This window comes from Nyctibius grandis, chromosome 18 (assembly GCF_013368605.1).
Source record: "Nyctibius grandis isolate bNycGra1 chromosome 18, bNycGra1.pri, whole genome shotgun sequence".
Taxonomy (NCBI): domain Eukaryota; kingdom Metazoa; phylum Chordata; class Aves; order Nyctibiiformes; family Nyctibiidae; genus Nyctibius; species Nyctibius grandis.
In genome coordinates, this window is record NC_090675.1 from 1046316 (window position 1) to 1070759 (window position 24444).

The 24444-nt window shown below is 62.0% G+C and overlaps 2 protein-coding genes across 3 annotated transcripts in view; one reads left to right on the forward strand and one right to left on the reverse strand.

Annotated features, from left to right (window-relative positions):
- Positions 1–6919, reverse strand: part of SUPT6H (SPT6 homolog, histone chaperone and transcription elongation factor) — a 29660-nt gene extending 22741 nt beyond the window's left edge. The window contains exons 1-4 of one of the 2 annotated variants that reach the window (XM_068415569.1): positions 6870–6919; positions 918–1059; positions 262–420; positions 4–74 (exon numbers count right to left, since the gene is read on the reverse strand). In XM_068415569.1, the coding sequence (XP_068271670.1) occupies positions 4–74; positions 262–420; positions 918–1026 (339 nt within the window). In that variant the 5' untranslated portion in view covers positions 1027–1059; positions 6870–6919. Of the gene's footprint in view, positions 1–3; positions 75–261; positions 421–917; positions 1060–6706 lie in introns of both variants that reach the window. The other variant, XM_068415568.1, reaches the window with a different exon arrangement.
- A 2326-nt stretch (positions 6920–9245) lies between these two features.
- On the forward strand, positions 9246–24029 carry BLTP2 (bridge-like lipid transfer protein family member 2). Its single transcript, XM_068415550.1, has 39 exons — positions 9246–9329; positions 10449–10578; positions 10833–10879; positions 11164–11326; positions 11406–11524; positions 11886–11946; positions 12144–12342; positions 12506–12629; positions 12979–13103; positions 13189–13256; positions 13353–13501; positions 13754–13872; positions 14115–14278; positions 14421–14685; positions 14806–15011; positions 15175–16270; positions 16508–16699; positions 16794–16996; positions 17076–17194; positions 17268–17488; positions 17613–17803; positions 17889–17988; positions 18062–18264; positions 18608–18902; positions 19520–19677; positions 19792–19998; positions 20117–20216; positions 20404–20586; positions 20880–21001; positions 21080–21235; positions 21318–21439; positions 21524–21704; positions 21784–21870; positions 21974–22084; positions 22170–22305; positions 22531–22655; positions 22949–23050; positions 23162–23296; positions 23509–24029. The coding sequence occupies exons 1-39, from the start codon at positions 9259–9261 to the stop codon at positions 23689–23691; spliced, it is 6738 nt and encodes a 2245-aa protein (XP_068271651.1). The 5' UTR covers positions 9246–9258; the 3' UTR covers positions 23692–24029.
- Positions 24030–24444: the final 415 nt, after the last annotated feature.

Here is a 24444-nt window from a genome sequence, read left to right on the forward strand (position 1 = left end):
CACTCTTTTGACTTTAACGCCCAAGTTCTCTTCAATGAGGTCAAAATCATCATCCTCCAGGCGGTCATCAAAAGCTAAGAGAGGAAAGCAGAGACAGTTACGCTCTCCCTTTACTAATCTGGGAATAGGCCAACCAGTGAGAAGGGCACAGCTTACCCAGCCCGTGCAGAACCCAGGGCAGAGGGAGAGCTCTGCTCCCTGGCAGGGCAGTGTGAGAGCATTACGCTATGGCCTGCTACAAACAAGCATCATAAAACTTACTGCGCTTTCTCTTTTTGTGGCCAACGTTATCCTCAGAGTCTCCAGAGTCACTGTCTTCTTCCATCTCCTCCTCTTCCTCATCGTCATCATCATTAATGAATCCTTTCAGGTTCCCCTGCTCATCTTGATCATCGAGATTCTCCTCCTCCTCTTCCTCATCTGGGGTGGAGAGCAGCAAGTGTTAGACATTCACCCACTGGTTATCTGCCGAGACTCCTTCTCGGCTCTGTGCAAACAGCATCTTCCTTCACACTATCCACACAGAGAGTTTTAACGGAACACTCTTACTGACACAGAACCCAGCCAGCTGCTCGTGCCAGAACACCACTTCTTGTCTCATGGTCTCATGCTTTCTCTGCAGAGGGAACAGGTGGAGTGCTCACACTGGGAGAATTCCTCTGCGTTTACTGTTTACTATCAAATTGTGTGACTGCAAGTCCCACCGCGGTGAGGCAGTGTATTTTCTATTGCCAAATATAAAAACCACCTAAGCACTTTGAGGGAGGGAAGCACTTAAACAGCTGAGATTATCGACTTACAGATGGCCATGCGATTATAGCACAGCTATCGCCCTATCTGCAGAGTCATGGGATGTAAAACCGAGCAGCGAGGCACGCAGACAACTCAGCAAACTCAGAACAGGCAGGCAGACTCACCATCCTCATCTTCTTCTACGAACTTCTTGGTTACTCTGGGCACAACCTCCCCATCCTGGTTGTACTCCTCCTCCGACTCCTCTGCTTCGCTTTCTACGAAGTCAGACATGGCTGCAGCGTCTCACACACGGCTCCACAGGCACTGGGGAAAGAGGAGACACCCATCACATCAGCTGAGCCAGCAAAACACAAGCACTTCTCCCCGCCGGCTTTTGGGGAGAAGACAGCTAAGGCAAGAGGCTTTCAAATTAGCTATCAAGGCCCTGAATTACCCAGTGTCCACCTTGCCTGGACATCCCTGTCACCAGAGATTAAGCAAGTGAAGCCAGCAGCGCTCGTCACACAGCCGAGCTCCCGGCTGCGGCTGAAACGGCGCACGCAGCCAAAGCCCTTCATCGTGTCCGTACCCTCCCACGCGGCCAGGAAAGCAACCTCAGGCTGCCGCCGCCGCTGCACGGTGTTAGACACATGGTCCAACCAATTAGGATCTTAATATGATTAATCCTCACCCAGTTAATGAAGCCAGGGCGACCCCGAGAAGGGCCTTGACTGAGCTGCAATCGCAGGCTGTCAGCCAGGCTCTGCGGAGCCCCGCGGAGCAAACAGGAGAGAGGCCTGGGGGGTGCTGCAGCGCCGGGGGCTGCCGGCTGCCCAACCCCACCGCCCCACACAGCCGGAGCCGCGGCCAGGATGCTCCAGGCCAGGGGCCTCTGTCCAGAGATTAGGCAGTAACAAGACACTACAGAAACGGGGTGTTTTCTATACCCAGAACCTTGTGTTTGATGGTTTTCCTCACCCGGGGTTTCTGGAAGCAGTATAAACCAAGCTTGGCACAAAGGACAGTGTGTGTCCACAAAGACGCAGCTCAAGTTCTGTCTCTCCAAGCCTTCCCCTTCATGTGGTTACCAAACTTGCAGTCATTTGTAACATTTTCAAAGGATTTTTTTTTTAGTTCCTTTTTACACACACCAAAACAACAGCAGCTTACAGAAGTCAGCTATAAGAAAAACCGAACCAGTTCCTCGAGCGGCTGTGAAGATGAAAACGCCAGCCCAGGGAGAAGTACCAGCCTTTGGGAAGGCACAAAAAGAAGCTCAGAGGAGGTGTCAGATCTAAAGCCAAAACCTCCACGTTAAATTACATCTGATGTAATTGAACGCAAAAAAAAGAAGAGAAAGAGATGAGAAAAGAATTCCATACACCAGGGAACAAAACCTCAACAAACACGCTTCAAAATGTTCCCATAACCATTTCCCCACTGCAAACAATCAGCTGAAGGAAATCAGCCCCGTACGGGACAACCTGACCAAGGTTTTGCCATGACACTTCTGGGACAGATCCTGGTGCACAAACACAACAGCTTAGAGAAAACCAGGGGCTTATTTCTCAGTTAAAGAAAAAAAGTGCAAGGCCTGTCTTGGATAATTTTTTAAGTCTTAGAATACGAATAGCTCCAAAGGAACGTGTCGGCCGTATCTCATTAAAGAAAACCCACAACGAAGACAAGGGAAAGACCTCTGCCAGATTTCAGACACGAGCAGAGAGCACCTCACCCCCCTTGGCCGCGGGTTACACGGCTGCGGCATCTACGATGCTCCAGACAGGCAGAAACCGCAGCGGGCCAAGGCTGCTGCTCTGCACCCAGACAGGACATCGCTGCTGTGGCTCGGGGCGTGGGCACGGGGCGATCCCCGTCCTCCAGAGGCCACTGTAGAAGTCGCACACGTGTATTTAAGCACCCCTCTCCGAAATAATGCTTCAGAGGGCAGTACAGGTGCTAGTTAAATATGTGTTCCTGCAGCAAATGCCACTGATGAATTGTGTAACTATGTACAGTAAAGGACCAGGAGCGGGTGTTTACCAGCCTGCGTATGAATATTTTGTCAGCTTCACACCTTCTCACCAATCCTTCTTCTACATGTGTCCATCAGGGCATATTAACATACAGAAAACCACGGGCTAAGTGGCTTTTCCTAGAGCGTTTCCAAGTCAACCTCCTTTCTCTCCTGTCCATGATCAACACACAAATCTAGCAAGAAAGAAAACCCCTCGTCGTAGCCCCACATACTATTCTCTGCCAATGAAGCGTTTCACTCGCAGCTCCAACTTGTTCTACCATCACTTGTTCTACCATTTCCTGGCAATTTCAGTTCATGTCAAATCAAATTTGCCTGGACACAGGGACCAGCTAGGACTTAGGAAACCCATCTCATTTAATGATTCAGCCGAGCAGGTTCCACACAAGCCAACCACCCACAAAACCGTGTGCTTTCAGCTCCAGTGAAATCCACCTCAGGACAGCAGGGATGTCATTTAGCATTGCAACCAGAAGCAAGGGCAGCTATTACCAAGGAGATCTTGACTCAGATATGGACAGAAGGTGCCTCTCCCACCCTCTGCGCCAGAGAGGCCTTAATCTGAAATAAAACAGGACAGGGAGGCAGGCAGAGGCTGCAGCCAGTGCGGGTGGAGGTGCAGAGGCAGAGCTCAGACCAGCGCTGCTGCCCGGCGGGGTTTGAAGACTCCAGACTGAGGAGCGTTGGGCCAGCCCAGCTCTATCACACTACGGGCCTTTCCTCAGAGCAGCCCCGCAGCATCCCCGCTCCTGTAACGCTCCCAGGAGAAGGTCAGAGATTGCTGCAGCACAGGGGTAAGCACTAAACTGCACTAGAGCACCAAAAAGGCAGGGAGACCGTGCCTAATCCTGCACACAAGCAGACAGGCTCTTGCAGGTGACATATACCTACAGCTTTATCCCAGAGACACCCCACGGCCACCAGACACTGACCAAGACGGACCAAAGACGAGGGCAATGCAGCGAGCAGCACTGCGGCAGCAGCACGGGGGCAGGTGAGGGCAGCGCGGGTGCCTCCGTGCCGAGCCAGGCACCTCAAGCACGGCCTCTCCCTCTCGGCAGCGATGCCACAGCAGCCCAGGGCTGAGCAATTACACGACCTCTGCTTTTGACCAGGGCTGTCCGCACTTTGCTCGGCTCAAGGGCACAACAGCAATTGTCCAGAGTCCACAGCTCCTTTTAACTGGGATGACCCTGAGCAGAGAGCTCTCTTCGCTGTCAATACCGAGAGCGTAGGTCTCTGATCAGGTGAGCAGGACAGGGCTGGACATCAGCTGCAGGCACTCCGGCTCCCTCCCTGGTTAGGCCTTTAGAACAAGAGCTGCTTTGTGATGGACCTGAGAATTCTGGAAACCAGACATTCAAATACCTGTAAAGCCTTGGCCACACATCCAGACACCTGCTGGCTGCTCAGGACTGCAAAATATCGTAGAGCTGGAGGCAGACGCAGCTTTGTACATCATACACCAGCAAAATTTAACTCAATAGGTTTAGAAATGGAAATACACAGTGAGTACCTGCAAAATATCAGAATATGTTACGGGAAAATTGCACCTTGCCAGTGCTGGTGGCACTCTGGCACGGCAAGGGACACAACCGCGCTCAGGATGGCATCGGGAACGTCAGTGCCCCACAGGAGCTGCACAGCCTGAGCAGGTGTGGGTGCGGGAAACCAGCAGCATCTCATGTTCTCCAGGCACAGGGATGACAACTAAGGCATGAGACCTCAGCGGTGCTCACAGAATAACCAGGGAGCGACCTCACAGCGAGATACATCTATAATTCAGCAATCAACCTCCGGATATCAGTGCCAACGTGCAGAACAGCAAACAACAAGTGCTAATCCAGGCTTTACTGCAGCATGGGTGCCGAAGAGAAGCAATGACTTGACTCAGTTAAAACGCAGAGCCTAATGAAGCCCAATCTAGTCATTTTGTCAACGAAACGCTCATGAAATTAATTTTACCACGGCCCAAGTACATCCACAGGAGTAAAAGACTGTGACAATAAATGGCTCATCATGAAAAACCCAAACAAACTGCAAAGGTAATGTCACCGTTCCACTCTCACAACAAAATCAATTCGGGATTTCTTAAAAAAACAAAAAGCCACAGTTGAGCCGGAACGTGTGGATTTAACACTAACGACTACGCAACGATCTCCAGGCTGTGTCCCACCACAGAATTCAGACAAGCTCATATTGGCATCTTTTAATTTGAAGCTTACGAGCCTAACAGAAAAACACCCCTGTGAAATACTGCAAGGCATTCACACCACAACAAATTACCCTCATGGGCACCTCATCAGCGCCGAGCTCTTCCTCAGAGCCACTCCTTGGTACGGGCAGGGACTTCTGTAGGGCCGATCTCCGCTGGGGCCTGCCAGCCCTCATACGGCAGCAGCAACGTATAGTTTTGCATTTACCTTTTATAGCTGTTTTATGAATTTCTGAAGCCTGGACCTAAACCAGACATTCCCACCCTGCTCAGTGGCAGGTGTGCAAAGGAGCACAGGGGCGAAATGACGACTGGAAACCAACGATGCTGCGACAGGGAAAGTCCAAGCAGCCAGCCACTGCAGCGCAGGAACTTCCCAGACCTGCTTCGTTAGTTTTAATGCTCCCCGTTGGTCCCACCGCCCCCGACGCTACCGGGCGGCGGAACATGCCGTGGCAGAGTGCCACAGTTAATAACATGTTGTGTGAAAAAGCGCTTCCGCCTGTTTATTTTAGACCTGCTGCATCATAATTTCCTGTAAGAAACAGCAAATCCACGTTCCCTCCTCGCTTTCTCTGACCTGCCCACGACTTCACGCACCTACGCTGGATCTCCTGTCAGCAAGCGTCTCCCCTCAGGTGAAGAAACGAAGGCTTTGCTTGCCCAGAAACCTGCTCGTCCGCGCTGCTCCTGCCCCTGCCTCTGCCTTTTCCAGCGCTCCCCTTTGGAGACAGGCTCACCAGAACTGCCAGCAATACCCAGGGCACAAACTGCCAACAACTTATGCAGTGGTATAATGTTTTCTGCTTTATTCTCTATTCCTTTAAAGTAATTCCAACATATCCTTTTTAGGCTACAGTGGGGTGTCGAAGCGATGTTTTAAAAGAAACAATTGCTGAGACACCAACAGCTCTTTCCTGAACAGTAAAAGCTGATGTAGAGTGAATTGCTGCGGTGTTTGGTACCTTCATTACACCCGTTGCCATCGTATACCATTTACCACGCCAGCACTCAGCCACTCGGTATTATCTGGTCTCTGCAACTTCCCACGGTGTGGTTTAGCTATCCTGAATAATTTAGGATTAAATTCTCCTTCTCCACGTCACCATATTCAGAACAAAAAAGCAGCAGAGATGACTGTGAAACTCCACGATAACCTCACTCCACTGTCAGCACCGGTCACTCATCCCTACCTTCCCTCTGCCACCCTTTAGCCGGTTACTGATCCCCAAAAGGGCCTTCCCAGGCTGCTGCCCTTCGGCTTTTCTCGGAGGACCTCGGCACAAGTTCGCAAAACCCAACGCAGCGTTCTGGGAATTACACCTGCGGCTCCCTGAGAAACAAAGGCCAGGCCCTCTCCCCCCGCCCCGGGAGAGCAGGCCCACGCTCTCCACCTCCATCACCGCTCCTTCACCAGCTTCTCCTACCGTGGCAGCGATGTCCCGCAGCCCCCGGGCCCGCTGCGGGCTCTGCCGGGGGGCAGCCGCTGGGCGGGGGAGGGCTGCGGCCCCCTCCTGCCCCCGGGGGAGCAGCCGCCCACCCCGGCCGCGGGCCCCCCCTGCCCACCGCCTCGCCTTCCCCCCGGCCGCTGCCCGCCCCAGCCCGCCTCACCCCGCTGCGGCAACCGGCAGCGGAGGGGCCGCCGCTGCCTTCACCCCACAACCGGGGCCCGCGGCCCAGCCCGACGCCAAGCACCGGGGCGTCCCCGCCGCCCTTACCGGGGCCCAGGCCTGCCGAGTCCGGGAGGCCTCGAAGCCGCCCCGGGCCCTCTGCGGCTCCGCCGTTCCCCTGGCAACTGCCCGCCGCAACGAACCGTTCTGCGGCGCCGTGGACCCGCCGCTCGCCCCTGCGCGGCCCCTCGCGACCCCGGCGCGGCCTTACCCGAGGCGCCGAGGGAAAATGGAGGCCTCGGCGGCGGCGGCGAGCGAGGGGGGGGCGGAGCAGCCGAGCAGCGACCTCCGGGCGGGCGGAGCGGCGCCGCTTCTGCTTCCGGCGGCAGCGGGCGGGGGCCGGCGATGGCGGGGAAGCGATTGCTGCGGGGGCCGGTGCTGGCGGGGCGGCGGTTGCTGCGGGCGCCGGTGCTGGCGTTGGTGCTCGCGCTGAGCGCGGCGGTGCGCGGCGGCCCCGGGCCCGTCACCTGCGGCTCCGTGGTGAAGCTGCTCAACGTGCGGCACAACGTCCGCCTGCACTCGCACGACGTGCGCTACGGCTCCGGTAACGGGACACACTCCCGCCCCCCCTCCCGCCCCTCCCGGTACCGGCACCGCGCCCTCCGGGCCGGGCCGGGCTTGAGCGCGGTTCGCCCCCTCCGCAGGCAGCGGGCAGCAGTCGGTGACCGGGGTGTCGGCGGCGGATGACGGGAACAGCTACTGGCGGGTGCGGGGCCGCACGGCGGCCGTCTGCGAGCGGGGCACGCCGGTGCGCTGCGGCCAGGCCATCCGCCTCACGCACCTGGGCACCGGCCGCAACCTCCACAGCCACCGCTTCGCCTCCCCGCTCTCCGGAAACCAGGTACCCGCCGGCACCCCGGCCCGACCGGGGATCTGCCCTTGTCCCCCGGGCCCAGCTCCTTCCCCCGGGGACAACCGGGACCCCCTTGTCACCCTGGGCTCTGCCGGGTCCCTACCGGGTTCTCTCTGTCCCTGCCAGTCCCAGCCTGGTTCCCCTTGTCCCCCATGTCCCTGCTAGCACTGCCTTGTTCCCTGGTCCCAGCTGGGTCCCTACCAGTCTCACCTTGTTCCCCGGTCCCTGCCAGGTCCTCCATGTCCCTACCAGTCCCAAACTGGTCCCCATTGTACCTACCAGCACCGTCTTGTTCTCCAGTCCAGACTGGGTCCCCCACGTCACTACCAGCCCCACCTTGTTCCTAAGTCCCTGCCAGCTCCCCTTGCCCACGCTAGTCCCAACCAGACCCTCCAAGTCCCCACCAAGTTTCCCACCTTGTCCCCCAGACCCAGCCCTTTCCTCTGCCCACCCCCCCGCCCCCCACTTTGCCCTCTGGGCCCAACTCTCCACCCCTGAGCCCCCCCCTCTCTTCATCCCAGCCCCCAACCAAGCTCTCCTTCACCCGCAGGAGGTGAGCGCCTTCGGGGAAGCCGGCGAGGGCGACTACCTGGACGACTGGACGGTGGTGTGCAGCGGGACGTACTGGGCGCGGGACGGCGAGGTGCGCTTCCAGCACGCCTCCACCGATGTCTTCCTCTCGGTGACGGGGGAGCAGTACGGGCGGCCCATCCACGGGCAGAAGGAGGTGCACGGCATGGCCGCCTCCAGCCAGAACAACTACTGGAAGGTGATGGAGGGCATCTTCATGCAGCCCAGCGAGGTCTTCAAAGCGGAGCAGTACCATGCTGAGTTGTGATGGACAGACAGACTGACACCCAGCCTCTGGGCACTGCCCTGCGGTGCTTGGGGCCACTTGCCCTGCGGGACGGACCCTGTCCCCATGTGGGTCTGACACACGCCGGGACGCAAAGCCCCAAATCCAATGTGAAGCAGATCCCAATGTCCTGAATTCAATGCGGAGCACATCCTGGTGTCCCAAATCTGACACAGAGCAGATCCCGATGTCCTGACCTGACCCAAAGCAGAGCCCAACGTCCGAGATCCAACACGAAGCAGGTCCCCACATCCTAAATCCAGCCCAAAGCAGATCCTGATGTCCAGACCAGACCCAAAGCAGAGCCCAGCGTCCAGACCTGACCCAAAGCAGAGCCCAGCGTCCGAGATCCAACGTGAAGCATGTCTCTACATCCTAAATCCAGCCCAAAGCAGATCCTCATCTCCAGGCCTGACCGAAAGCAGAGCCTAACGTGCAGACTCCCCAACCCTTCCCTTGTAGCTTCCCCTCCCAGTCCCCTCCGAGGACCCCCCCAAAGCACTGCTGTCCCCGGGGAGCTGCACCCTGGTACCTCCCCGCTGTACCCCCGCCCTCGCCCTGCGGGGTCCCGGGGCCATAAAAGCTGAATCCTGCCCTGTGGTGTGGCTGTTTGCGCGGGGGGGTGGAGGGGAGGAGCGGGGCTGGGGGGCGGACCCGGTGCCCCTCCGTTATCCCCGTGCCAGCCCCGGCGGGGCGCTGCTGCCGCCGCCGCCGCTCACTCCGGGAAAGCCGCCGCTCGGCCCCGCCGCTGGCCCCGCCCCGCCCGGCCCCTCCCAGCGCCACTCCGGGGGCGCGGTCGGTCGGCCCCGCGGTGGCGGTGGCGGTTCCGGGGCCGGGGGCGGGAGGGGAGGGGAGGGGGGGCTCCGGGACACCCCGCGGCCGGGGGCCGTCATGCCGCCGCCGCTGCCCGCCGTGCTGCTCGGCCTCGTCGTCGTCGCGCTGCTCGCCGGGCTGCTGGCGCGGTCAGGGCCTGGGGGGGGCGCGTTTGGGGGCGGGAGGGAGCCCTCGGGGGCGAGGGGAGGGGTCCGCAGGGGTCAGGGGGGGGCCCATGGGGCGGGGGGAGGTGTGACAGGGCCGGAGGGGGTCTGCAGGAGTCATGAGGGGGCCCATGGGGCGGGGTGGGGGTCCTCAGGGGTCATGGGGGGGCCATGGGGCTGGGGGGGTGTGTGACGGGGCTGGGGGGGTCCGCAGGGGTCATGGGGGGGCCCATGGGGCTGGGGGGGTGTGTGACGGGGCTGGGGGGGTCCGCAGGGGTCATGGGGGGGCCCACGGGGCTGGCAGTGGGGTGACAGGGGTTTAGGGGGGTCCGCAGGGAGCTGGGAGGGTGACAGGGCTGGGGGGGTCTGCAGGAGTCATGGAGGGGCCTGCGGGGCTGGCAATGGGGTGACAGGGGTGTAGGGGGGCCCGCAGGGGTTTGGGGGGGTGACAAGGCTGGGAAGGGGGCTCGCAAGGGTCATGGGGGGGCCCACAGTGCTGGCAGTGGGGTGTCGGGGTGTTTTGGGGGCTCACAGGGGTTTTGGGGGGCTGACAGGGCTGGCTGGGGTAATGTTAGGGGTGGAAGGGGGCCATGGGGCTTCATGGGGGCTGCCAGGAGTGTGGGGGGGCCCACAGGGCTGAGGGTGAGATGTTGGGGGTCTAGGGAGGGGCAGCAGGGGTTAAGGGGGACAAAGAGGGCTTGGGGGGGGTGTCAGGAGTTTGTGGTGGCTCATAGGGCTGGGGGAGAGGTGTTGGGGTGGGAGGGGGGGAGCCTGCAGGGGTTTGGGGGTGTCCTAGGGCTGGAGGGGCTGTGGGGGTTTGGGAGGGTGTCAGAGGTCTGGGGGCTTACAGGAGTCCAGGGGAGCCCATGGGGGTGGGCACGGGGTGTCAGGGAGGTATGGGGGTCAAAGGGGGCCCTCAGGGCTCAGAGGGGGTGACCCTGCAGGGTCTCTGCCCCAGCTTGAGGCACCCACGGTGGCAGGGCCGGGTTCTGGGGGCTCCCATCCAGCTGTGGGTGCTGGAGCTGGCGCTCAAAGGACCAAGAGGGTCCCTGGCCCCCAGCCCCAGCAGGGGGGCTGACCCCGGCCTTCCGCCTGTCCCCGCAGGTGGCTGGCGTGTCGCCTGGCTGTCACCTGGTGCCGGCAGAAGCTTCATGCGGAGCTGAAGATCGGCTCCTTTGGCTTCTTCTGGGCCCAGAACATCAGCCTCAAGTTCCAGCAGGAGCAGCAGACAGTGGTGGGTACCCGGGCGAGGGGTGGTCGCTGGCGGACAGGGGCAGGCAGGGCGGCTGCGGTCCCTTCCAGGCTGGCAGCAAAGCCCTACAGCCAAGATGCTGTCACGCAGCCGCATAGCTGGTGCCGGGCCCTTCCTCCCGTGGCCAAACTTGGGGGTTTTGGCTGCTCCCTGCGTGATGCCAGGCATTGGGAACGTTGGGATGAGCATCACAAGGCAGGTTGTTTCTTCTCTGACCTACCTGTGCGTCCTTGCAGGAGATCGACAACGTCTGGATCTCCAGTAAACTGGGCCGGGAGCTGCCGTACGTACCCCCCGCCCCAGCTCCCTCCCTGCTCTCTTGGGGGGTCTGGCTCATCCCTGGCCCCGCTCACTGCGGTTCTGCTGCCTTTACGCCTTTCTGCAGTCCCTGTTTCCCCACGGCCTGCTCCGTGTGGGAGGGAATCACTCCTCTTTGAGGTGGCAGTGTCTCGTGGGTGCCCTTGTGCTGGTCCTGCGTGTCCCCAGGGCGGGGGGCATCCCTGGCGATGGGGCCGGGTGTGCCGTGTGTGAGCTCTTGTAAGAGCTGCCCGTGCTGCTCTCCCGCAGGCGCTACTTTGAGCTGTGCTTTGGCGAGGTGCGGATCCGCACGGATCTCCAGAAGGGCCCTGGGTTCCAGCCGTCCGTCCCGGAGGCTCCCAGAGAAGCTGATGGAAACGAAAGCAGAGCAGACCTGACTCTTAAACCCTCCCTGCTGAGGCTCCTTAGCCAGGTGAGGCACTGGCTCGGTGAGAGGCTGTGGTGGGCTGCGCTGCTGTCGGACATCCCTCACAGGAGCACCTTCCCCCCAGCTCTTTTCCATCCACATGGACTCCATCAACATCATGGTTCTGCACGTGGCCACCTCAGAGTCTCTCTGGCACATCCAGGCCAGCAAGACGCGTCTCCTCCTGAATGGCGACGGGAGGAGGTAACGCTGTGCTCACACCCCGTTCCGCTTCTCCAGCCTGGCCCCGGGGAAGGGGGGGCTCCTCTGACCCCAACCTGGTGTCTCACCTCTCCATCCCGCTCAGCAGCATCCCATGTCACCTGTGATGTGACACATTAACCTCCTCCGAGGCTGGTCTGGTCCCTCTTCCCTTCATGGGAAGCTCGAGCTGTGTGTTCTCCAAATTACGAGTTGCTGCTCTGTGTGTGGAGTTAGGGTGGGCTCTGCTTTAGGGAGGACTTGGAGCAGGGTCTTGGGGTCCCTGTGTCCCGCAGAACATAGAAGGGGCTTGGTTTGGAGGCAGCAGGGCCCGCAGCCTCCGTCTCTTCTCTGCTCTCCCCAGCCTGACCTGTGAGGTGAGCCTCACAAAGGTGAACAGCAAAGTCCTCCGGAGCAGCCAGCTGGTGAGTGCTGGGGAGGGGAGAAATCCAACACTTGGAGCCTGGGCACCGGCTCTCTGGGACACCCTGAGGACCTGTTCCAGCGTGTCCCCAAGGCTGGGCGATGCTGCAGGGCTCTGGGCTCCGTGCTGTGCCCGCAGCGTCCACCGGCAGGGAGTTGGGTGACTCCCCGTGCGCTTCTTGCCCGTGTCCCCATACAGGATGACACCTGCCTGGCGGAGCTGGCCCTGGCACTCTCCCTCTCGCTGGAGATCAGCAGCAAGCGGAGGCTGGTGGGCGTCAGGCTGCGCGTCCGGACTCTGCAGGCAGAGCTGCACGAAGGGCTTTTCTGCAGCCCGCTGCTGCACCACGTCACTGCCGGGGCCCAGCGCAGCAGCGGGGGGGAACAGCCCAGCACAGGTCAGGGATGGGGACAGGGACGAGCTCTGGACAGGGCAGGGGCTGGCAGCCCCCCTAATTGCCCTGGAGCCAGAGGGATTTGGCTGTGCCATCGCTCCCTCCCGCTGCAGGACACGGGGGTTTGGGCAGGAGCCTTTCAGTGACTCTGCGTGTCCCTCTCCAGGCCCGGGGGAGCCCCTGGAGTCCCTGTCTGTGCTGAGCAGGGACACACTGCAGCTCATCCCCAGGAGGGTGGAGGTGAAGCTGGAGAACACCAGCGTGGTGCTTTCTATGAACAGCCAGAAGAGGTAAGGAGGCAGGTGGAGGAGTCCTAACCCCGGTCAGCACTGGGGACAGGGACTTGGGGACAACTGTGCCATTCCCTGCTCGTCCCCTGCTCTGCCAGATCACAGAGAATGAGTTCTAGATCCCACCCCAGTGGGAAGGACTAATCCTGGCCTGGGGCCGGGCTCTTGGGGAAGGAGGAAGGCACTGCACGGGAGCTGTAGGACTGATGGGATGAGAGAGCTGGGCTGGGCTGCAGCTGAGCACTGGCCAGTGTCTTTGTCCATGCCGGTCAGCTGGGGATGAGGGATGGGGAGATGGAGGACGTGAGGGTGCAGTTCCCTTCTGGCAGTGACTCTCTGCTTCTCACAGACACCTCACCTGGAGCCTGAAGCTGCTGCAGTTTCTCTATCAGCGTGAAGAGGAGCAGATCCCGCTGCGCAACTTCACGCCCACCTCGGACCTGGACCAAATGAGTGTAGAGCTCCAGCTGGAGGGCAAGTGGCCAGGAGGGCACCTGCGGGACAGGGCTGCCGTCGCTGCCCTCTGCCACCCCTCACTTCTGCTCCTCTCTCTCCCCAGATGGCCTTCTCCTGTCCCAGAGCCGCCAGCGCATCGTGTGCCTCAACTCCCTGAAGACCAGCATGCAGGTGAGCGAGCGCTGGGACATGCTCCTGTCCCCTGGGGGTGGCTGGTTCAGCTCCTGGCATGAATTTTTTTGCCACCCGGCCCTCTCTCTGCTCTAGGTCACAGCCATTGACCTCTCGGCTGCTGTGCTGCTCAATACCTGCATCATCCACTACCGCCACCAAGAGTTTTCGCACTGGCTGGGCCTGTTGGCACAGGAATACAGGTGCCAGGCGGTGCCTGTCCCCAGCCAAGGGCACAAGGGAAGGTAAAATTGGCCTCAGCGCAGCTGCTGGTATCGCAGCTTGTTTTCTCTTGCCTGCCGCGCTCTGGCAGGGTGCCCGGGCACCCAGCACCTTCTCTGCCCTGTGCACAGCCTGTGGGACGGGGAGGCTGGTACGGAGGGTGGCAGGCGGTCGGGGGGCCCCTGCAGAGAGGGTGTCCCTCTGGGTCTGCTCCCTGCCAGGCTCTGTGGCACGCAGCACCCCAGTAACAGCCCGTCCCTGCTTGTCCCGTGCAGGAGCTATCCCCAAATCATAGCGCCCATCATCCTGTGTGCCTCGCTGTCCAACGTCAACGTGTCGGTGCAGCTGGGGGACACGCCACCCTTCGCCTTGGGCTTCAACTCCATCTCTGCAGGTACGGGCTGGCAGCTGGCACCAGGGAGGCTGCTGGGCTTTTCTTGGGGGTCAGTGGCTCTGCCAGAGGGGCACTGGGACGGGAATGAGGAGGGCTGTGCCACCTCTGTGCTTGCCCATGTCTGTGCCTGGCCAGGGGATGCAGACCCCTGCCTGGTTGTGTCTGGGTTGCCCCTGTTTGGGGGCAGCTGAGCAGGCAGCAGCGAGCCCTGCCCGCCCTCACCCCCTCCTCTCTGCCCACAGACTACCAGCACCTGCGGCCGCAGAGCGTGCACCAGCGAGCGGTGCTGGCCGTGGACCACCTCTGCTGGCGCGTGGGCAACGACTCGCACATCCAGCGTGCCCCGCATCCCCCCAACATGCACGTGTGGGGAGAAGCCCTCATCCTCGACTCCTTCAACCTGCAGGTGAGGGGTGAGCCAAGGGGGCGAGGGGTGGCTCTTAGAGAGGGGGGATGCCTGTTTGCAACTCCCTGCAGGTGGCATGGGGACACGTGGTGGCATGGGGACATCCTGCAGCCTGAGAGTGATCGTCCTGTTTGTCCTGCAGGGCAGCTACAACCAACCCCTGGGCATGTCCAGCGCCCAGTCGGACACGCTTTTCCTGGACTGCACCATCCGGGGGTTGCAAGTGGAGTCGTCGGACACCTGCACCGAGTGCCTGGCCAGGGTCCTGCCCCTGTTCTGCCCACGGCCCAGCGGAGCTGAGCTTGCCAAGCAGCCGCCCTCTGCCTCAGCTGAGCCCTGGGGGCTGCTCTGGAAGGTGGATCTGAAGGTGGAGGACATGAACCTTTTCACACTCTCAGCCTTGGTGGGTAAGTAGCATCCAGGCTGATCCCAGATGGCTGTCCTGGAATAGCCCCACAGGCAGAGGAACCTGGCGTGGTGTGGTGTGCCTCCTCCGTGCCTCCAGCACTGACGTGCTGTCTCTCCAGGCGCCCTGGAGCTGCGGCTGGACATGCTGACCGTCCTGGGGAGTGCCGAGAGCTGCACAGTCAGTGTCCAGGGCATGGTGCTGGCCTTGGTGAAGAGCATCACAGAGAAGATGCAGCCGTGCTGCAAAGCTCCTGCCATCCCCAACCCGATGGCCAACCTCTCCATGCTCTCGGTCACCTACCACAGCAGCATCCGCTCCCTGGAGGTTGGTTTGGGCGTCGGGTCTCTGCTTTACCCTGAACTGGTGGGACTGGGATGGATGGGGCAGGGGGAGGATTGTCTGGCACCGAAAGGTGCTGGAGAGGAGAACGGGGCTCTGCTGTGCTGGACCCCGCAGTGACTCGGTGCCTGCTCGCTCTCCGGTGTAGGTGCAGTGTGGCGAGGAGCTGGCGGTGCTGTGGAGCCCACCCGACCACATGCACTTGTACCACCACACCCTGGCCACCCTGCAGTGCCACGAAGCCTTGCGGAGCGCCCTCGGCCACAGGACGCCTCCCTCCCTGCCCCCAGAGAGCCCAGCGTCCCACCCGGCCACCCCTGCTGAGACGCCAGGGCCCCTCCAGCCAGATGGAATCCCCCCCAAAAGACTCCTGTCCCTGTCCCTGGAGCTGAGCTCCGCCAAGCTCACAGCCTTTGTCTCCGAGGCCAACTACATCAGCCTGGCTGCCGAACGGGCCTCCGTGAGCTGGCACGGCGGTGCCCTGCATGGCTACTGCCCCGAGCTGGCCGCTGGCTTTGATGGACACAGCATTTTCAGCTTCAAGGAGGTGGAGGTGAAGCTGCTGCCAGAGCTGGAAGAGGTCATTTTGCACCGCTGCGCCTTCCCCACCCTACGCACCCTCCGCAACCGTGGCTGGGCCTTCTCCTTTGCCAGCGTGACCATCGAGTTCCCCTACCAGTATGACTTCTCCCGCACGCTGGACGCTGCTGTGGGCGTGCAGAAGTGGCTGAAAGGCCTGCACCGGCACGGGCGCCCTGCCGGCACGGCGCTGCCCCCCGACCTCCTGCTCAAAGTGACGCACTTCTCCTGGGTCTTCCTGGATGACGTCTTCGAGGTCAAGTTACGAGACAACTACGAGCTGATGAAGGACGAGAGCAAGGAGAGCGCCAAGCGGCTGCAGCTGCTGGATGCCAAGGTGGCCGCGCTGCGCAAGCAGCATGGCGAGCTGCTGCCCGCCCGCAAGATCGAGGAGCTCTACGCCTCGCTGGAGAAGAAGAACATAGAGATCTACATCCAGCGCTCGCGGCGCCTCTATGCCAACACGCCCATGCGAAGGGCCCTCCTCACATGGACCCTGGCCCACTTGGAGCTGGTGGCCATGGCCGACGAGTCCTTCCACGGCACGGAGCGTGTGTTGGAGCAGATGAGGGACCTGGACAGCGTCAGCCCGTTCCCCGCCGAGGGTCTGGAGATGGTCACCCAGTGGTGCCGCATGATGAAGGGCAGAGTTGGCAGCTTCTTTGGTGAGTTGCTTTGCATGAGGGTGTCCTGGACTCCCAGGGCAGGGACCTGCTGGTGCCACGTGATGTGTCTCCAAGCAGGGGCAATAACTTTTGGAGGTTCAAGGGAAGTGAACAGAGATGGGAGTGTGAAGGGAGCAGAGATGTGACAGGACAGCGGCTCCTGCTGTGGCCCAGAGTGGGGGAGCGGGGCAGTGTCCCTTCGCTGCCCCGTCTCTCAGCCCTTCCTCTGCTCCGCAGTGCGGATCCGTGACTACCCTCGCTACCTCTTTGAGATCCGGAACTGGCAGCTCTCCGGCCGTCTGATCGGGGCCGAGCAGTGCGGCCAGCCCTGCTCCCGGCGCCGCCAGGTCCTGAAGCTGGGGCTGCCCTGGGGGGACGCGACAGTGGAGAGGAACATGCCACCCTTGAAGTTCTACCACGACTTCCACTGTAAGAGCTAGAGGGACAGGGGGGACTCTGTGCTGGGGTGGGGACAGGGCTGCGTGGGACATGGAAAGGGCCGAGCCAACCTCTGTGTCCCCAGCTGAGATCTCCCAGTACACCATCGTGTGGGGGCCCTGCTGGGACCCAGCCTGGACCCTGATCGGCCAGTGCGTGGATCTCCTCACCAAGCCCTCGGAGGACCCCAGTGCCCCGTTGCCCTGGTGGGACAAGAGCCGCCTGCTCTTCCATGGGGACTGGCACATGGACATCGAACAGGCCAACCTGCACCAGCTGGCCACAGAGGTGGGTGCCGCTGGGGTAGGGAGCAGAGCATGGCGCGGGGCTGGCTCACACCCATCTCTCCCCACTCTTGGCCTTGCAGGACCCCTACAACACCACGGAGAACATGCACTGGGAGTGGAGCCACCTCTCCTTCCACTGGAAGCCCGGGCAGTTCGTCTTCAAGGGCAACCTGGACATCAATGTCCGGACAGCTTCCAAGTGAGTGTGGGCCCAGGAACGCAGGGGCTGCCACCAGTGCCGGGGGGTAACCGGGGTCTCTTCCCCCGTTCAGGTATGATGACTGCTGCTTCCTGCACCTGCCTGACCTGTGCATGACGCTGGACCTGCAGTGGCTGTGCCACGGGAACCCCCACGACCACCACGGCGTGGTGCTGCGCTCCCCCGAGTTCCTGCCCGAGGTGCCGGTGGGGCAGCAGTACGATTCCTACCGTGCCTTCCGCTCCGAGAACCTCAACCTCTCCATCCGGATGGACCTGACGCGGCCCAGCGAGGGTGGGTGACAGCACCCTCGGGGCTGGGGCAGGGCTTGCTGGTTTTAGCGATCCTTCTGGATCCTGGGTAGGGTGCTGCCGTGTCCCTGCCCCACCGCGCTGGCTGACAGCAGGTGTATTCTCAGAGCACTCCCAGCCCCGGATCCTGCTCTACAGCAGCACCCTCCGCTGGATGCAGAACTTCTGGGCCACGTGGACCAGCGTGACGCGTCCCATCTGCCGCGGGAAGCTCTTCAACAACATGAAACCCAGTAAGAAGAAGCTGGGGCAGCATTACAAGCAGCTCTCTTACACTGCGCTCTTCCCCAGGCTGCAGGCAAGTCCTGGGGGTGGGGGTCTGGGGTTACCTCCCTGTTCAGCCTGCGCTGGGCTCTCAGCCTCTTTTTTCTCCTCCTTCGCAGGTGCATTACTGGGCCTCCTTTGCCCAGCAGCGAGGGATCCAGGTGGAGTGCTGCCAGGGGCACATCTTCACTCGTGGCACCCAGCGGCTCATCCCACAAGGTGAATGGGGGCCTTGCTGGCAGCGCTTCCAGGCAGGCCAGGGCCCTGGCTGACCCCTCTCCCTGTCCCCCAGCCGGCACGGTGATGCGACGCCTGATTTCGGAGTGGAGCATCACGCAGATGGTGAGTGACCTGAGCCAGGTCACCGTGCACCTCATGGCCTCCACTTGTGACGAGAACGCCGACCACCGGCTTGACACCCTGGTGAAGAAAACCCACCTGCTGAGTCTGTCCTCCCTCACCTACCAGAGGCACAGCAACCGCACGGCTGAGGAGGTACCGCTGCAAACACACGGGGCACGGCAGGTCTGTGCTGGCCTGATGGCATCCCCCTGGGACAAGAGGACCTTGGTCTTTGGGTGCAATGAGGGAGGGATTTGGCTGGAGAGGAGACAGACCTGCAGGGCCTTTGGTCTCCTGAGCGCCGAGCCAAAGGGATGCCTTGTTCCAGCCACAGCATCCCTGGTGTGGGTCCCGGCTGAGGGCTCTGGGGTGGTCCCCCAGGCTCTGGTCCCCACGCTTTGCCTGCAGGGACTGGCAGGGCTCCTAGTCCCTGTGTGCGAGACCCGTGGGCAGGGGCTGGGGTTGCCGTGCTGAGGTTCTGACCCTCTGTGCCCAGGAGCTGCCCCTGCGCGATGGGGACGATGGTTTCCACACGCACCAGCTGCACTTGGTGGACCTGCGGGCGTCCTGGACCACCACCAACCGGGACATCGCCTTCGGCCTCTACGACGGCTACAAGAAGGCGGCGGTGCTCAAGCGCAACCTGTCCACCGAGGCCCTGAAGGGGCTGAAGATCGACACGCAGCTGCAAGCCAAGAAGCTGAAGCGGGGCCCGCTCTCTGCTCACGCCGTCCCTGCCAGAGTGACCGCTCCCATCACCAGCGGCCGTCCGGAGAGAGCCTCCTCCGGGGGTGAGCACAGAGGGAGGGGAGCAATAAGGAAACCCAAAGCTGTGCCTGCCTTCACCCCGCCACCCCCAGCCAGCCCCCCGCAGCCTTTGCACCTTGAATCCTGTGTCCAGTTCTGGGCCCCGCACTTCAAGAAAGATGTTGAGGTGTTGGAGCGAGTGCAGAGGAGGGCGACCAAGCTGGTGAAGGGTCTGGAGGGTCTGACCTCCGAGGAACGGCTGAGGGAGCTGGGGGTGTTTAGCCAGGAGAAGAGAAGGCTCAGAGGTGACCTTAGTGCAGTCTACAACTACCTGAAGGGAGGTTGTAGCGCAGTGGGAGTCGGCCTCTTCTCCCAGGCAACCAGCGACAGGACAAGAGGACACAGCCTCAAGCTTCGCCAGGGGAGGTTCAGGTTGGACATTAGGAAGCATTTCTTCTCAGCAAGGGTCATTAGCCATTGGAAGGGGCTGCCCAGGGAGGTGGTGGAGTCACCATCTCTGGAGGGGTTTAAGCAAAGCCTGGACATGGCACTTAGTGCCCTGGTCTAGTTGACATGGTGGTGTCAGGGCAATGGTTGGACTCGATGATCCCAGAGGGCTCTTCCAACCTGATGGATTCTGTGACCCTTTTTCCTTCCACAGGGGCCTACATGCTGCAGAAGCTCATTGAGGAGACGGACAAGTTCGTGGTCTTCACAGAGGAGGAGTCGGGGGCTAGCGAGCAGCTGTGCGGCATCGCCGCCTGCCAGACCGACGACATCTACAACCGCAACTGCCTCATCGAGCTGGTCAACTGCCAGGTACCTGCCCTTGGCCAGCCTGCCTGTCCCCACGCTCCCCCTGACCTTGCTGGGAGAAGGGCCGTGCCTGCCCCAGAAGGGCTCGTCTGCCCCCCGGGGTCTCTCCCCTCGCAGATGGTGCTGCGCGGTGCGGAGACGGAGGGCTGCGTGATCGTGTCCGCTGCGAAGGCCCAGCTGCTGCAGTGCCAGCACCACCCCGCCTGGTACGGGGACACGCTGAAGCAGAAGACATCCTGGACCTGCTTGCTGGACGGCATGCAGTACTTCGCCACGACGGAGAGCGGCCCCACCGAGAGGGAGCACGGGCAGCTCTGGCTGGAGGTGAGCGGCTGGGAGGGGCTGTGGTGGGTGGGCTGCGGGGGGGGCGGGCAGCGCTGTCGGTACCCTGCCTGGAGCAGGGAGAGCAGGGACAGCCAGTGATGCCTCCTTGCCTCCCCAGGTGAAAAATATTGAGGAGCATCGGCAACGGAGCCTGGACTCGGTGCAGGAGCTGATGGAGAGCGGGCAGGCGGTGGGGGGCATGGTCAGCACCACCACAGGTACTGCCCGCGGGGCTGGCTGCTGTGCCTACCCCAAAACCACTGCCCTGGGACCCCGAGCCTGGTGAAGCTGAGAGTGCCCAGCCTGTCCCTGGCGGCTCCAGCTGATGCTCTGAGCCCCACGCCGTGGGGTCCCCAGCGTGCCGGGACATGGTGCTCTGACCGTGGTCCCCCTGCCTGTTCCCAGACTGGAACCAGCCCTCAGAAGCCCAGCAGACCCAGCAGGTGCAGAGGATCATCTCTCGCTGCAGCTGCCGCATGTATTATATCAGCTACAGCCACGACATCGACCCCGAGCTCGCCACGCAGATCAAGCCCCCTGAGACTCCCGCCAACCAGGAGAAGGAGGATCTGCTGAAGAAGCAGGAGGGTGGGTACCTCCAGGCAGTGTGGCTCAGCGTGTAGAGCTCTGGGCTGACCCACGGGTGCTGGCTAAGTCCAGGGATGGTCTGTGTTGGCCCTGCTGAGATCAGAGGGCTGCACACAGGAGGGGTCCCGGGCCACATGGCAGTGCACCAGATGATGCTGGACATGGTGTGGCTGCTGGAGCCAGTGTAACCACCTTGGCTTGTTCACCATCCCTCTCCATCTCTTGCTGGCCCCCACATGCATCCCGTTTCTGGCCGTGCTGAGGCCCCACTTGCCCTTTGCGTGTCCCTGCAGGAGCTGTGGATACGTTCACACTGATCCACCACGACCTGGAGATCTCCACCAACCCCGCGCAGTACGCCATGATCCTTGACATAGTCAACAACCTGCTGCTGCACGTGGAGCCCAAACGCAAGGTACCCATGAGGCTTCACGTCACTGCATCACTCGCTGCACCCAGGGCAATCCTGACCTTCCCCTATCCTTGTGTCCAGGAGCACAGTGAGAAGAAACAACGGGTGCGCTTCCAGCTGGAAATCTCCAGCAACCCTGAGGAGCAGCGTAGCAGTATCCTACACCTGCAAGAGGCCGTGAGGCAGCACGTCGCCCAGATCCGGCAGCTGGAGAAGCAGATGTACTCCAATGTGAAAGTGAGTTCACATCCCAGGCAGGGCATGGCTCCTTGGGGTCCCTGCTCTGGGTGGAGGGTGCTGAGGGTTGTCTGTCCTTCAGTCCCTGCAGGATGACAGCAAAAACGAGAGCCTGCTCGACCTCAACCACAGGCTGCAGCAGCAGCTGAGCCAGGAGAAAGCTGACCTGCAGCTGGAGAGCGAGGAGCTGAACATACTGATCAGGTAGGGGCCATCTCTGGCTTCCCCAGCGTTGTGTCCCCCTTACTCCAGGGCTCCCACATCCCAGCGTTCCCCTCTCTGCTGCAGGTGCTTCAAGGACTTCCAGCTGCAGCGAGCCAACAAGATGGAGCTGCGGAAGCAGCTGGAGGACGTGAGCGTGGCACGGCGGACTGAGTTCTACTTCGCCCAGGCACGCTGGCGCCTGACCGAGGAGGACGGGCAGCTGGGCATAGCCGAGCTGGAGCTCCAACGCTTCCTCTACAGCAAGGTACCGAGCTGGCCGGTGGCACCCGCAGCCCCCGAGCCGGGGGCCGGGACACGCGGGGCTGACGGGGCTGTGTGCGCAGGTCAACAAGTCTGACGACACGGCCGAGCATCTGCTGGAACTGGGCTGGGTCACGATGAACAACCTCCTGCCCAACGCTGTGTACAAGGCAAGCGGCAGCCTCGGGGAGCAGCCCTGCACCCCGGGCACCCACGGGTGGCCTGGCCAGGGTGGCCTCTCCTCACCCCAGCCACCCGTCCTCTTCCCTGCAGGTGGTGCTGCGTCCCCAGAGCTCCTGCCAGTCCGGCCGGCAGCTGGCACTGAGGATCTTCAGCAAGGTCCGGCCGCCCGTGGGAGGCATCTCCATCAAGGAGCACTTCGAGGTGCCAGGACTGGGCAGGGAGGTGGCAGGGTCCCCGTGGGGCGCAGGCAGCGTGTGCCCGGCTCTGACGTGCCTCTCTCCCGCAGGTGAACGTGGTACCCCTCACCATCCAGCTCACCCACCAGTTCTTCCACAGGATGATGGGTTTCTTCTTCCCTGGCCGCAACGTGGAGGAGGAGGAGGTGGGGGATGAGGAAGACAAGTCCAAGCTGGTGACGACAGGTGAGAGGCTTGTGGTTACCCTCCTCCCTGGCACCCGAGGGATGTCCCTGAGGAGCTCTTGCTGCGTGTCCAGGATATGTTTGTGGGCAGCTGCTGCTGGGCCACACGTTGAGGAACAGGGACTTGTGGTCTCCCCTGTGGGCAGGGAGCCATTGCGGGGAGATCTGGGTCATGGCTGACCCCCAGCTGGACACCAGCCACCACCTCCCACCCTGTTTGTCCCAGGGATCCCCGTGGTGAAGCCACGGCAGCTGATCGTGGCCGATGACTCGCTGGGCCCAGGGAAGGGAGTCGCTCAGGGACTGAATCGGACGTCAGGGGTCAGAAGATCATTCCGAAAAGCACCCGAGGTACCTGCTGCTGCCTTGAGGCTGTGGGGCTGGGCAGTGGTGTCCTCCCCCTGCCTGCCTGCCCCTGTTTTCTCCTGCTCCCTCCCACCATGAGGATTTGTGTCCTTTACAACCAAGCACCCGCACACTTGTTGTGATCCCTGCAGCATCTCATTTTCTTACCACCGTGCCAGAGCAGCCCCCACCTCTCCCCAGTGAAGCAATGCTATGGCCTAGTGCCCGGCTGTCCCTTCCCCGCTGCTTCCTGGCTGCCTCCCCTCCCCTTCTGCTCATGGCTCCTGCTCTGTCCCCAGCATCCTGTGGATGACATCGACAAGATGAAGGAGCGTGCAGCCATGAACAACTCCTTCATCTACATCAAGATCCCGCAGGTGCCACTCTGTGTCAGCTACAAGGTGCGGGGCCGGTGGGACTGGGTGTGCTGGGGAGGGGGCGGGGGCATGTCCCCTCCCTCTGGGAGTGGCTTGGGTCATTGTCCCACGCTGCCTGACACCCTTGTCACCCAGGGCGAGAAGAACAGTGTGGACTGGGGCGACCTGAACCTGGTGCTGCCGTGCCTGGAGTACCACAACAACACGTGGACGTGGCTGGACTTCGCCATGGCGGTGAAGAGGGACAGCCGCAAAGCCTTGGTGGCACAGGTACGGGGGACCCCCTCCCCCAGTGCCTCCTGCCTGCTCGCGGGGAAGCTGCTCGAGCCGCTCTGCCTGGCACAGAGGTGGTAGCCCCAGGGCGAGCAGCACATTCTCCGGAGTGGGAAGCAGCCGGGCTGGCGTGGCAGCTCGGGCTCTCACTCACGCTGAAGGGCCTGGGTGCAGCCGTGGGGTGCTGAGCCCCCTCAATCCTGGGGCAGGTAATCAAAGAGAAGCTACGCCTGAAGCCGGCGGCGGGCGCGGAGGCCCGGGGGAAGCTGGAGAACAAATCGGACGGGACCATCCAGCAGCAGGAGGAGGACGAGAAGGCACGTCTGCTCATTGGGCTGAGCGTGGGCGAGAAGAACCCCAGCAAGAAGTCGATCTTCGGCAGGCGCAAATGACGGCAGCACCCGGCAGGCCGGGAAGGGACTGTGGGGTGCCCCGTGCCCCCCGCTCCGGAGGGGCAGCCCTGTGGTGTGCAGCGCTGCCCGAGGTGGGGGTTAGCTGCACGCAGGCCCTCCGCAGCCCCGCGCTGCAGGGCAGGGGTGCGCGGCAGCACGGGGATTTGGGGTGCTCCGGGGGCCGCTTCGTGGGGCGCAGCCCCCTGTGCCAAGGGCTCCCAGGAGCTTCCCCCCCTCCCTGCTGTGCGGGTGCTGGGCCCGGTGAAGCAGCAGGATCGCTCCAGGCTGGGAGAAAGGGGAACGGGAGAGAGTTTAAATAAAGAGTTTTTAATTTGGAACAGCTTTGGGCCAGGGGCTTGTTAGTCACCTCCCCGCTCACGCCGCAGTGCCAGGCTCAGCACCGTCCCCCTCCCAGCTCGGCAGTACCCCCCCCCGCTGTGGCTTCACCCCCTGCCCTTGCCCGGTGGCACCCGCTTTGGGGGCTCAGGGTTCCCTGCCAGCGTCCTCCGTTGCCCCGGGCTCAGCCCTTGCTCTTGTCCCTCTCCCGTCCCCTCCGTATGCCCGTCGGTGCCCGGGGCTCGGCGGGAGCTGCAGGTGCCCCACCGGCTGCCCCGGGGCAGGGGGGGCTGCAGTGGCTGAAGGGGGAACCCCAAAGGGTACAAGGGGGGGGCGGGTCCCGGAGGGTGGGCCCTGCCCAGGGCCTGGGGGGGCATCAGTCACGGGGAGGGTCCCGGGGCGCGCAGCCGGTGCAAG